Source organism: Electrona antarctica (genome assembly GCF_951216825.1).
Source record: "Electrona antarctica genome assembly, chromosome: 18".
Taxonomy (NCBI): Eukaryota; Metazoa; Chordata; class Actinopteri; order Myctophiformes; family Myctophidae; genus Electrona; species Electrona antarctica.
In genome coordinates, this window is record NC_136799.1 from 6,186,582 (window position 1) to 6,200,733 (window position 14,152).

The 14,152-nt window shown below is 49.9% G+C and overlaps 1 protein-coding gene across 1 annotated transcript in view; it reads left to right on the plus strand.

Annotated features, from left to right (window-relative positions):
• The window catches only part of kiaa0586 (KIAA0586 ortholog), a 123,706-nt gene that overhangs the window by 64,697 nt on the left and 44,857 nt on the right, over positions 1-14,152 (plus strand). Inside the window, exons 20-25 of the mRNA XM_079528467.1 lie at positions 2,005-2,255; positions 2,951-3,070; positions 4,673-4,857; positions 5,882-6,006; positions 6,209-6,390; positions 13,849-14,020. Coding sequence (XP_079384593.1) covers positions 2,005-2,255; positions 2,951-3,070; positions 4,673-4,857; positions 5,882-6,006; positions 6,209-6,390; positions 13,849-14,020 — 1,035 coding nt within the window. The remainder of the gene's footprint in view (positions 1-2,004; positions 2,256-2,950; positions 3,071-4,672; positions 4,858-5,881; positions 6,007-6,208; positions 6,391-13,848; positions 14,021-14,152) is intronic.

Consider the following 14,152-nt stretch of genomic DNA (forward strand, 5'->3'; position numbering starts at 1 on the left):
TCCAATGCCAATCCAAATAGTTTAGCAACGGTTGCTATGCAGGTCAAGCTTTCTTCGCTGCTAACGTGCCTATTGGACAAGGATGGGTTGGGGAGGGACTTAGTGAAGGGCTAATTGCTCGATGCTCATGATGAAATGTAAAATCAGCTAAATGATAATTAGGAACCAAATGGACCCTTATGGGCCTGTAACTCAGAGAGTGTACACTCTCAGAGTTAAATTAACTTTGATTTTACAATTTATATTGGTGTCCCAGAGATAGAAATGCCATTAAATAAGGGACCGTAGCCTAATTCAGATCAAACTGGGGGGCCCTTGAAATGAAAATGGTTTGAAAATCACTGCCAGAGCCGTAAACATCTTCTCTCATGGGGGTTCTTGGCATATATTCTCAAATGGGGGTCCGCAGGGTAGTAATCAGTGTCATTTTGGGGGTCCCTGACATGAAAAAGTCAAGGAAAGGACCCCCTGGTCTATCCATCGCATTGAAACGGGGGATAGACTTGTTGTGTTACTTCTCGGCTTGTCTCTCAGTATGATGAGCTGATGGTATAAAGGTAAGGTAATTTTTTTCCATAAAGCACCTGTACAATAAAATAATAGAATAAAACACGTTCAGAAATAAACCAGCAATAAAATCAGAAACGGAGCAGCGAAAGCAGTACATACAAACAAATAGATAAAAACAGAACAGCAGTACATGGAAATCAACAGAACATAGAAATAATCACTATAGCAAATCAAAATGTTTACGGTACAGATGGGTTTTTAGCAGCTTCTTAAAATTATCAACTGACTCAGCATTTCTTATACTTTAGCTATTGAAAAATAGCAGATCTACAAGCTCATAGCGCGGCACCGAGTGCCGCACGACGAGCTTGTAGATCTGCTATTTTTGAAAAATTGTGAAATTTGGCGCAAATCTTTTAATATATATTCACAGCGAACGTTTTTAACTCATATCTTTGCTTCTGGGGTGGGTCCCTGGAACACCATATTTTCAGATGGGGGTCGGTGGCCAATTACATATAATTTTTGGGCTCCTTGACATGATAATGTTTGAGCACCACTGACAGAACCATAAGGTTTTTCAGAAAACTCAAAAGTCATTCCACAGCGTAGGAGGTGCTACAAATGCAAAAGCTCAATCCCTTTAGTTCTCTCAGCTTGGTAGCAGTGATAGTGAGACGGCCTTTGTCACTGAGGACCTGATATGCTGTGTCTAAACCCACGTGCTACATACTACTCTGTATGCCATTCCTCAACATACTTTTGAGTATATATATATATATATATACACAATAGCACATTTAATTTTCAGACAAACTAATCAGACCAAGTGGAATGTTGGGAAAGTGCCCCATCTTGTGACAAAGGAGAGGTACTACACCTACATCTCACCACTTGTGGTGTGTAGCAGTTAAAATGAAACTGGACATCAGTTTCAACAAATAACTACATTCCACGTGTGTTTAAAAGAAGATTAATTGACCTTACGAAGTTACGCCAGAGGTTTGTTTGGTCACTGCACACCAGGTATGTTATGGCAGCTACCGCATTGCCTTGTGGGAAATGCAGTCTGTAGGCCCGGGCGGCTGGCGTAGCCGTCCGGGCACCTTGGCTGCAGGGTAATCCAGTCTGGCGTCAGTGTGCCGCGGGTTCGACTCCCGATCCCGACGGCCTTTACTGCAGGTCACCCCTCCCCCATCTCTCTCCCCATTTCCTGTCAGCCTACTATCTCTATCCCTCTTAGAAAATATAAATAAAATAAATGCGAAAGCCACAAAAAAACGAAATGCAGTCTGTATAGTTTGTTGATTACTTACAGTGGTGCAGTAATCAACAAATCAACATCAATGCACTGGTCTCCATTTCTTTCCTTCCCTTTTTCTTGCTATTAAAAAGGTCTTAAAAGTCTTTAAATTGTCACTTTACGGTCACCCGGGGGTCCCCAGTACCCACACGTTGAGAACCACTGTTATATATGTGTCTCTCTATCTGTAGGCCAGCCCAGGATAGACCGTTCTCCTCCCCGGCCTGCCAGGGTTCTCTTCTCCACTCCTCCCCGGCCTTCCAGAGTTCTCCTCTCCCCTCCTGGTCCAGTGGTTGTCCCCTCCTCCTCCTCCTCCTCCTCCTCCTCCTCCTCCTCCTGTGAGCCTCCTCATCCTCCTCCTCCTCTCTCACCGTGTCAAAGCAACGTGGTGCTCATGGAGGTCTGCTCTGGAGACGTGGAAGCAGCTCAGCCCGAGGCCCAGGTATAACCAGAATGATACTAGCAGCCATGCATGAACTACTTGAAACAAGATGGAAGGAAGGAGACATACGTAAGCACTAAAGCTAAAATGAAGGCACATGAGAAAAGAAATGAGCAGTAAAAGAATATAGCCCGTAGCACTTGCCCTAGCCCCTTAGATAGCATTTTATACAGACTTAAAGCATGTTACGTAGACAGCACTAGAATTGCATTTTATGTAGTCATAGCACTTTATAGTATTTATGTATAGTATAGTATAGTATGTATAGTTTATATGTATAGTTTCATTATTTAGATACCTCACTGTTACGTTCTTAGCTTGCGCATGTTTCATTTTTTTTGTATGTGATATATTGCCATGCTTTTTTGTTATTGCTTAATGTAAATCGCTCTGGATTAAGAGCATCTGCTAAATGCCTAAATTGTAAATTGTATATATATATATATATATATTATATATATGAAATGTTTGGTGTCTAGTCTGTATATCGTTGCTGTTGGGCAAGAACCTTGTACTGCATCTCCACATTTATACTTTTCATGGGCCGGTATTCATGTTGTATGCCCTCCTTCGTCGTCATACAATGCATCACACATTTGGTTCTTTCTTTTTGGACGCACAAGGTTTGTGTATACCCAACAATGACTAAATGTTTTTGGTTTGTTTTCCACCAATCATGTTTGTAATCCCTGCAGGCAGAGGATGAGAGGAACGGCCAGGAGGAGAACACGTTCCGTTCAGAGGATGAGAGGAACAGTCAGGAGGAGAACTCGTTCCCCGGCTCACAGTTCATGGCTGTGGTTGATGTTGTCCAGGTAACGGTAACACCACCTCCTAATGCTGCCTTTTAGTTGTTTCCTACGTTAAAACCCATTCTGGTGTCTCGTGCATTATGTTATACTTTAGCTATTGAAAAATAGCAGATCTACAAGCTCATAGCGCTGCACCGAGTGCTGCGTTACGAGCTTGTAGATCTGTAGAAATGTGGCGCAAATCTTTGAACTTTTTAACTCTTTGAGGGGCGTCCCTGGAACAACATATTTTCCGATGGGGGTCCGTGGCCAAATACATATAATATTTGATATGAAATATTAAGCACCACTGATATAGAAACTGGTATTTCAGAAAACTGTCAGGATTTAGATTTTTATTTTTATTTTGACGTCAGGCCTAAATGGGTTAATAAATGAAATAAAAAAATCTAATAATAATAAATAAATAAAAAATAAAATAAATATATAATAAAAAATAAAAGTTTAATAAGAAACTGAAAGTGAAAATAGCAGCTGCTTTGCGCCATGTTGTGAGCTTGTAGATCTGCTATTTTCACTACTGCTTTAACAGTCTGCGTAACCCGCTAAACACGTGTTCTTTTCCATTGTCTTTCTCTGCGTAGCACGCTAAACGCTATTTGTTTTAGATTTTTTATTCGCCGTTTTTTTAAGCTTTTAAGAAGTGCCGGCTTTGTCGCGGACATCGTCACGAGGACGACGCTTTATGATGACGTAGCCGGAAATCAACGCATCACTGGCTTGCGGGGGCTTCTGGGAAACTGAGTCCAATGCAAAGTGAACGAGGGGTTGTGGTACATTCCATCTCGCTCTGCTCTGTGTGGTTGATTCGCATCGCGGAAGTGGGTTGTGTGTCGACTCGGTGGCAAGAGATGGGACTATTTTCACTTTTTTCATCCCCTCTCCTCTCATCCCCTCTCCTCTCCTCCCCTCCTCTCCTCCCCTCCCCTCTCCTCTCCTCTCCTCTCATCCCCTCTCCTCTCCTCTCCTCTCCTCTCCTCTCCTCTCCTCTCCTCTCCTCTCCTCTCCTCTCCTCTCCTCTCCTCTCCTCTCCTCCCCTCTCCTCCTCCCCTCTCCTCTCCTCTCCTCTCCTCTCCTCTCCTCTCCTCTCCTCTCCTCTCCTCTCCTCTCCTCTCCTCTCCTCTCCTCCCCTCTCCTCCTCCCCTCTCCTCTCCTCTCCTCTCCTCTCATCCCCTCTCCTCTCCTCTCCTCTCATCCCCTCTCCTCTCCTCTCCTCTCCTCCCCTCTCCTCTCATCCCCTCTCCTCCCCTCCTCTCCTCCCCTCTCCTCTCCTCCCCTCTCCTCTCATCCCCTCTCATCCCCTCTCCTCTCCTCTCCTCTCCTCCCCTCTCCTCTCATCCCCTCTCCTCCCCTCCTCCCCTCTCCTCTCCTCTCATCCCCTCTCCTCTCCTCTCCTCCCCTCTCCTCTCATCCCCTCTCCTCCCCTCCTCTCCTCCTCTCCTCCCCTCTCCCCTCCTCCCCTCTCCTCTCCTCTCATCCCCTCTCCTCTCCTCTCATCCCCTCTCCTCCCCTCCTCCCCTCTCCTCTCCTCCCCTCTCCCCTCCTCTCCTCTCATCCCCTCTCCTCTCCTCTCCTCTCCTCTCCTCTCCTCTCCTCTCCTCTCAGGAGGAGGACAGTGTGTTAGTGGATGAGGTTATAGAGTTGGAGGGACAGGCCTCTCCTCCAGTAACGATGTACCATGGACCAGTGTTCCCGCCCCAGGCCAGAGATCCTGACCCTGCCCAGGAGCAGGCCTCTCCCCTGGATCCGGCTCAGCCCAGGGAGACCCTGGAGAACCACCTGGTTGAATGGCGAGTCCTGACTCAGCTAGTGTTCACACACAACATACAATTCATAACGTATGCATTTAATTTAGCAGACGCTCTTATTAAAGAGCGACCTACAATAGCAAGGTTGTTTCACCTGCATATAGAATCCAGAGAGACAGTGTAGTGCCTCAAGATACTACTGTAAGACAGGGGTTCTCAACGTTTTTGGCCGGGGACCCCCGGAAATGCTTTGGCAATGTCTCGGGACCCCCGCCCCGCCCCCTCCCGACCCCCAATATAAATTGACTGCTACAATAACCTTAAACCATTTTGGGCGGGAATCCCTTTTGGTGTTTTAAGCATTGTTATAATTTAGCTATTGAAAAATAGCAGATCTACAAGCTCATAGCGCGCCACCGAGTGGCGCGCTACGAGCTTGTAGGTCTGCTATTTTTGAAAAATCGTGAAAACAAAATTTTAAAAAAAATTTTGAAAATAATTTGGGGACCCCCTAAAATAATTTGGCGACCCCCCGAGGGGTCGCGACCCACGGGTTGAGAACCCCTGCTGTAAGACACTGGGTAAACAAACCATGTGTCTAAAGTCTAAACAATATGCTATCTAAATCACAAACATTGAACATTAGGATGCCAGATAAACAATGAGCCTAAATAACATGCTTTCTAAATTATATTCTTTTTCATCATTTGAATGTTAATATGTGTCTGTTGTTCAAATCAGCATTCAGGATTACTATTCTACTCTATTGTGGTTCTATTCTATAGAGACGTTTGGGTCTGATCCGTACGGTACACCACGGGTTGCACATCATGGTTTTGACCCTTATTTTATACAAAAGTGCAACATGTTGAAATCAGTTTGAAAAATGTATATTTGATTAAAGTTTCTATTAGAGAACATTTCTCAAATTGTCTGTCTGTCTCTGTCTCTCAATCTCTCTCTCTCTCTCTCTCTCTCTCTCTCTCTCTCTCTCTCACACACACACACACACACACACACACACACACACACACACACACACACACACACACACACACACACACAGGGTTGAACAGCAGCTCATGGCCAGGATGATTTCAGAGATGTACCGCCCCCCTCCTTCTGACCCCGCCCAGAACGAATCCACCGACCAATCAGATGCAGAGGAGAGGAGTGCCGTCTCAGACATAGGTGAGGAGGGGAGGCGGGGCGGCAGGATATGCATAGTTTTGTGCCTAACACTGAAATTAAGTTACTTACTGTGTGTGTGTGTGTGTGTGTGTGTGTGTGTGTGTGTGTGTGTGTGTGTGTGTGTGTGTGTGTGTGTGTGTGTGTGTGTGTGTGTGTGTGTGTGTGTGTGTGTGTGTGTGTGTGTGTGTGTGTGTGTGTTCAGTGGAGTGTGCAGGAGGAGAAGGCTTTCAGCTATTGGTCGACTGTGGTCTGCCGGTGAACTCTGACCTCATCAGACAGTTTGTGAATGAAGCGTTGGCTGAGACCATCTCCTTGATGCTGGGAGACACACACACCACTACTACTGCTACTACTACTGCTGCTACAGAACACACACACCCAGAGGTACACACACACACACACACACACACACACACACACACACACACTGAGACCATCTCCTTGATGCTGGGAGACACACACACCACTACTACTGCTACTACTACTGCTGCTACAGAACACACACACCCAGAGGTACACACACACACACACACACACACACACACACACACACACACACACACACACACACACACACTGAGACCATCTCCATGATGCTGGGACACACAGACACACACACCACTCCTACTGCTGCTGCTACAGAACACACACACCCAGAGGTACACACACACACACACACACACACACACACAGTCACACACACACACACACACACACACACACACACACACACACACACACACAGTCACACACACCACTCCTACAGCTGCTGCTACAGAACACACACACCCAGAGGTACACACACACACACACACACACACACACACACACACACTGAGACCATCTCCTTGATGCTGGGACACACAGACACACACACCACTCCTACTGCTGCTGCTACAGAACACACACACCCAGAGGTACACACACACACCATCATCGGCGGTCACTCGTATCCGAGTATGACTGTCCTCCTTCTTGGTCCTTGTGGGTCGTCAGGTGGCGATGGAGGCCGATTCTGGACCCGATTATTCTGGTGCAGTGTGGACAGGGGAATGTAGTGGTGGGTTTGGGTTGGACCGGTTTACTGGATGTTCTCTCCTTTCTGAGTCTGCGCTTGTCCTGTGCAGCATGGCGGAGGTCATTATCATACTTTACAGCACCCTCACGGACAAGGTTTCTCCAGGTCGTCCTGTCTGTTGCCTTGTCTTCCCAAGCTTTGAGGTCAATGTGGCACTTCTTTAGGATTGTTTTAATATTGTCCTTATACCTCTTCTTTTGACCTCCCGGGGCCCGTTTCCCTTTAACAAGCTGGGAGTACAGGACTTGTTTTGGGAGGCGAGAGTCAGGCATGCGGACAACATGGCCAGTCCATCTGAGCTGGTTTTGGGCAATGGTGGCAGTGATGGTGAGAACGTTTGCCTCCTCCAGGACGCTGGTGTTAGTGCGTCGGTCCTCCCAGCTAATCCTGAGGATTTTCCGGAGACACCTCTGATGGTACGTCTCAAGTGCCTTTATGTGCCTGCTGTATGTGGTCCAGGCCTCTGACCCATACAGAAGGGTGGGGAGCACCACAGCTTTGTATACCAAGATTTTGGTCTTTGGTTGGAGGTCGCGGTTCTCAAAGACTCTCTTCCTTAGCCTTGAGAAAGAGCCACTGGCACAACTGAGGCGATGGTGTATTTCATCATCGATGACAGCATTTGAGGATAGGAGGCTGCCGAGGTATGGGAAGTGGTCCACATTTTCCAGTGTGACGTTGTCGATGGAGATGTTGGGGGGTAGGACAGGTGTACTGCTGTTTGGTGGTGGTTGGTGGAGGATTTGGGTCTTTTTTATGTTAATGGCCAGACCAAGCTGTTTGTATGCTTTCGCAAATGCGGATAAGATGGACTGTAGGTCCTCTTCCGAAAGGGCTACAAGGGCGTTGTCGTCCGCATACTGCAGCTCCATGATTGATACGGTGGTGGTTTGACCTTTAGCCCTGAAACGGTTGATGTTGAGGAGTTGACCGTCAGTCCTGTACATGATGTCGACTCCCTGGGGCAGATGCATGCTTGTGAGATGGAGGATAGCAGCAATAAAGATGGAGAATAGTGTTGGAGCGATGACACATCCCTGTTTGACTCCTGTGTCGACCCGGAAGGGTTCAGTTTCGTCTCCACTGCCGCTAAGTACTGTGGCTGACATATTGTCATGTAGCAGTCTCAGTACCCGGACATACTTTTCTGGGCAGCCAATCTTTGCCAGAACCAGCCAGAGGGCATGGCGGTTCACTGAGTCAAAGGCTTTGGTGAGGTCTATGAAGGCCATGTATAGTGCTTGATTTTGTTCCCGGCATTTTTCCTGCAGTTGACGAATAGTGAAAACCATGTCAGTAGTGCCTCTGTTTGGGCGAAATCCACTCTGAGACTCAGGAAGGATGTTTTCTGACAGGGGAGTGAGTCTGTTGGCCAGCACGCGAGCTAGAGCCTTCCCTATGGTGGACAGGAGAGAAATGCCACGGTAGTTTCCGCAGTCTGCCTTGTCTCCCTTCTTAAATATGGAGACAATTAAGGCATCCCTAAGCTGTGCAGGGATTTCCTCTTCTTCCCAGATTTTATGAAGCAGGGCATGGATGTGCGTAAGAAGGTCGGGTCCTCCTTTCTTTAGGACTTCTGCTGGGATGCCGTCGGGCCCAGCAGCCTTGTTGTTTTTCATGTTCTTAATCGCATCCATCACCTCATCCAGGCTGGGTGGTTCTCCCATGCTTTCAACAATGGGCTTTTGGGGGAGTTGCTCAAGAGCCTCCATCTCAGGAATAGTATCCCTGTTTAAGAGGTCCTTATAGTGCTCTTTCCACCTGTTTGCTATTGCCTCATTGTCCTTCAGAAGCAAGAGCCCATCTTTAGAGCGAAGGGGGGTTAAACAGCGGTGTCTGGGACCATATACTGCTCTTGTGGCATCAAAGAAACCTCTTGTATCCCCAGAGTCGGCAAGCTGCTGGATTTCCAGAGCCTTCTTTGTCCACCACTGGTTCTTCAGTTTCCTAACTTGCGTTTGAACGGCTGCCTTCGCTTTGGCATGGGCTTCTCTTTTCACCTTGCAGTGGATGTTATTTTGCCAGGTGATGAAAGTTTGCCGCTTGAAGTCAATGAGTTTCTGAATCTCTGTGTCATTCTCATCATACCAGTCTTGATGTCTCCGCTTTTTGTGACCAAGGATGTTTTTGCAGGAGTTCATGATGGCAGTGGACAGTATGCCCCAGTGTGTCTCAGTATCCTCCGGGTACTGTTTGGGCAAAGCTGTGCTAAGAGCATCCTGCAGCTGTTGTTGGTAGGTGGTGTCACCCAACAAGTCGATGTTAAGCTTTGGCCGGCTCTGTCCTTTCTGCACCCTTCTTTTCCGCATTAAGCGAATAGACATGATGGAGCGAATGAGACGATGGTCAGTCCAGCAGTCGTCTGCACTGGTCATTGCTCTGGTGTTAAGGACATCGCGGTGGTCTTTGGAGCGGACAATGACATAATCAATGAGATGCCATAGCTTGGAGCGAGGATGCATCCATGATGTTTTGAACTTGGTTTTCTGACGGAAAAGTGTGTTGGTGATGACCAGGTTGTGCTCTGACCACTTGGTTAGCAGTAGTATGCCATTGGAGTTTGTGTTTCCAACTCCTTCTCTCCCCAACGTGCCCCTCCATAGGTGGTGGTTTCGTCCCACTCTGGCATTGAAATCTCCCAGAAGGATTAGCTTGTCCTCCTTGGGAACTTCAGATAGAATTTTGTCCAGGTCAGCATAGAAGGCCTCCTTTACTTCATCCTGTGCATCAAGCGTTGGTGCGTAGGCACTAATAACGGTGGCCATCTGACTACTGGCAAGCATCAGACGTATGGTCATTAGGCGCTCGTTGATGCCCACAGGGAGTTCATGGAGGTGATTAATGAGGCAGTTCTTAATAGCAAAACCCACACCATGGATTCGTGGCTCATTTGCAGGCTTTCCTTTCCAAAAGAAAGTATATCCGCCCTTTTCCTCCTTCAGCTGCCCTTCATCAGCCAGTCGGGTCTCGGAGAGTGCTGCAATGTCAATCTGGAACTTCCTTAGCTCTCTGGAGACGATAGCAGTTCTTCTTTCAGGTCGATCACTGGCTTGGTTGTCCGTGAGGGTCCGCACATTCCAGGCTCCAATACGTAATTTTTTACGTATTGGAGTATTGGACTCTCCAATACGTAATTTTTTTAGTTTTTGTTTCTGACCGCGTGTTGGTGATCCCTCTGGATGCGGTATTCCAGACAGGATTTTGTGAGGCAGGCTATTTTTAGGGTACCTTTTCTAACCCCTTCCCCTACTGGGGTGAGCAGAGTGGACCCTGAATAGGGCTGCTCAGTCGTGGGTGTCACTGCCGAAAAGCTCTATCTGCCTCAGTCCAAGAGCTTAGCGACTGAACTAAACACCCACCGCCTGTGTGCCAGGTTGTGGCTAGGAACTGCCAGACTTCACTGTCCTGCCCCCGTTACCTCTTCCTGGACGCCACAGGTCTTCTTAATGTCCAGTATGTAGAATGAATGGGTTCCTTTCAGGAGGACGCCTGCGCGTGACGTCTTTTTACGTGGGGAGACTGATGCGCCTGCAGCCACCACACGGTCCTTGGCAGAGAGGGGCCTGAATCCAATGGCATGGAGTCCATGACGACTGGAGACCACCCTCTGTTGCAGCCTTCATCCGCCTTCAGTGCCGTTGTGACTTACTGTGTCATCCTCCGCCACTTCCGCCGTTGGGGTCTTTTGGATCGCACTTTGTCTGGAACCTCCCCCTCGACCTTACCGCCATGGGTGACCCTACCAGGAGCTAAACTAAGCTCCCGACGGCATCGCTCTCAGGTTCATTGGAACACGCAAGGTTCTCCACCACGGCAAGGTGGCGATCCATGGAGAACTGTGTACATTGGTGACTATAACTATAATCTAGCTGATCTTGAGGCCTACAAAAACGTTTTTTTTTTTTCCTTATCTAGTCAACTACTACCAACAAGGTCGACTAGTGGATTTACTAGTCGACACTCGACTAGTTGAATAGTGGACTAGTTGCTTAAAGCCCTATGTCACTGCAGCCTGCCAGTGAGGAGCCCCCACAGGGAGGACGTAGGGTCTTAAAGCCCTATGTCACTGCAGCCTGCCAGTGAGGAGCCCCCACAGGGAGGACGTAGGGTCTTAAAGCCCTATGTCACTGCAGCCTGTCAGTGAGGAGCCCCCACAGGGAGGACGTAGGGTCTTAAAGCCCTATGTCACTGCAGCCTGCCAGTGAGGAGCCCCCACAGGGAGGACGTAGGGTCTTAAAGCCCTATGTCACTGCAGCCTGCCAGTGAGGAGCCCCCACAGGGAGGACGTAGGGTCTTAAAGCCCTATGTCACTGCAGCCTGCCAGTGAGGAGCCCCCACAGGGAGGACGTAGGGTCTTAAAGCCCTATGTCACTGCAGCCTGCCAGTGAGGAGCCCCCACAGGGAGGACGTAGGGTCTTAAAGCCCTATGTCACTGCAGCCTGCCAGTGAGGAGCCCCCACAGGGAGGACGTAGGGTCTTAAAGCCCTATGTCACTGCAGCCTGCCAGTGAGGAGCCCCCACAGGGAGGACGTAGGGTCTTAAAGCCCTATGTCACTGCAGCCTGCCAGTGAGGAGCCCCCACAGGGAGGACGTAGGGTCTTAAAGCCCTATGTCACTGCAGCCTGCCAGTGAGGAGCCCCCACAGGGAGGACGTAGGGTCTTAAAGCCCTATGTCACTGCAGCCTGCCAGTGAGGAGCCCCCACAGGGAGGACGTAGGGTCTTAAAGCCCTATGTCACTGCAGCCTGCCAGTGAGGAGCCCCCACAGGGAGGACGTAGGGTCTTAAAGCCCTATGTCACTGCAGCCTGCCAGTGAGGAGCCCCCACAGGGAGGACGTAGGGTCTTAAAGCCCTATGTCACTGCAGCCTGCCAGTGAGGAGCCCCCACAGGGAGGACGTAGGGTCTTAAAGCCCTATGTCACTGCAGCCTGCCAGTGAGGAGCCCCCACAGGGAGGACGTAGGGTCTTAAAGCCCTATGTCACTGCAGCCTGCCAGTGAGGAGCCCCCACAGGGAGGACGTAGGGTCTTAAAGCCCTATGTCACTGCAGCCTGCCAGTGAGGAGCCCCCACAGGGAGGACGTAGGGTCTTAAAGCCCTATGTCACTGCAGCCTGCCAGTGAGGAGCCCCCACAGGGAGGACGTAGGGTCTTAAAGCCCTATGTCACTGCAGCCTGCCAGTGAGGAGCCCCCACAGGGAGGACGTAGGGTCTTAAAGCCCTATGTCACTGCAGCCTGCCAGTGAGGAGCCCCCACAGGGAGGACGTAGGGCCTTAAAGCCCTATGTCACTGCAGCCTGCCAGTGAGGAGCCCCCACAGGGAGGACGTAGGGTCTTAAAGCCCTATGTCACTGCAGCCTGCCAGTGAGGAGCCCCCACAGGGAGGACGTAGGGCCTTAAAGCCCTATGTCACTGCAGCCTGCCAGTGAGGAGCCCCCACAGGGAGGACGTAGGGTCTTAAAGCCCTATGTCACTGCAGCCTGCCAGTGAGGAGCCCCCACAGGGAGGACGTAGGGTCTTAAAGCCCTATGTCACTGCAGCCTGCCAGTGAGGAGCCCCCACAGGGAGGACGTAGGGTCTTAAAGCCCTATGTCACTGCAGCCTGCCAGTGAGGAGCCCCCACAGGGAGGACCTAGGGTCTTAAAGCCCTATGTCACTGCAGCCTGCCAGTGAGGAGCCCCCACAGGGAGGACGTAGGGTCTTAAAGCCCTATGTCACTGCAGCCTGCCAGTGAGGAGCCCCCACAGGGAGGACGTAGGGTCTTAAAGCCCTATGTCACTGCAGCCTGCCAGTGAGGAGCCCCCACAGGGAGGACGTAGGGTCTTAAAGCCCTATGTCACTGCAGCCTGCCAGTGAGGAGCCCCCACAGGGAGGACGTAGGGTCTTAAAGCCCTATGTCACTGCAGCCTGCCAGTGAGGAGCCCCCACAGGGAGGACGTAGGGTCTTAAAGCCCTATGTCACTGCAGCCTGCCAGTGAGGAGCCCCCACAGGGAGGACGTAGGGTCTTAAAGCCCTATGTCACTGCAGCCTGCCAGTGAGGAGCCCCCACAGGGAGGACGTAGGGCCTTAAAGCCCTATGTCACTGCAGCCTGCCAGTGAGGAGCCCCCACAGGGAGGACGTAGGGTCTTAAAGCCCTATGTCACTGCAGCCTGCCAGTGAGGAGCCCCCACAGGGAGGACGTAGGGCCTTAAAGCCCTATGTCACTGCAGCCTGCCAGTGAGGAGCCCCCACAGGGAGGACGTAGGGTCTTAAAGCCCTATGTCACTGCAGCCTGCCAGTGAGGAGCCCCCACAGGGAGGACGTAGGGTCTTAAAGCCCTATGTCACTGCAGCCTGCCAGTGAGGAGCCCCCACAGGGAGGACGTAGGGTCTTAAAGCCCTATGTCACTGCAGCCTGCCAGTGAGGAGCCCCCACAGGGAGGACCTAGGGTCTTAAAGCCCTATGTCACTGCAGCCTGCCAGTGAGGAGCCCCCACAGGGAGGACGTAGGGTCTTAAAGCCCTATGTCACTGCAGCCTGCCAGTGAGGAGCCCCCACAGGGAGGACCTAGGGCCTTAGTTTGTCCTACTCCTCTCGCCCAACACTCCCTGCTGACAGAGCTCCTTCCTTAATGTTTCACAAATCGCACATTACAACCTAGTATTACAAACATTTCATCTTTAATCCATGTATACAACTATATTCACTCACTGTTCTAGACTATGTATGTACTATGTGACACTTCTAGACTACATGCCTACCTCCTGTACTATGTGTTCTATTTGTAGGAAAGGTGGGTCTCCACTCCAGTAGCAACTCCAGAGCCCAGCGCTGCCAGCCCTGCAGTGCCCAGTGGAGAGCTCTCTCCCCTGGGCACACCTCAGGCCTCGGAGGCCTGCAGCCTGGAGCTCAGTCCCAGAGAGGAGCACACACTGACCCCTCAGCGCCTCTCAACCACAGGTTGGTCCACAATATGATCTATAAGTCATGTTTAATGGATTATTGATCTGGTCTCGTTCTGTGTATAGTCTTGACAACTTGAAGCTGATATATCAGTAACAAATACACTAATGCAGTAGCTGTTGTAATAAT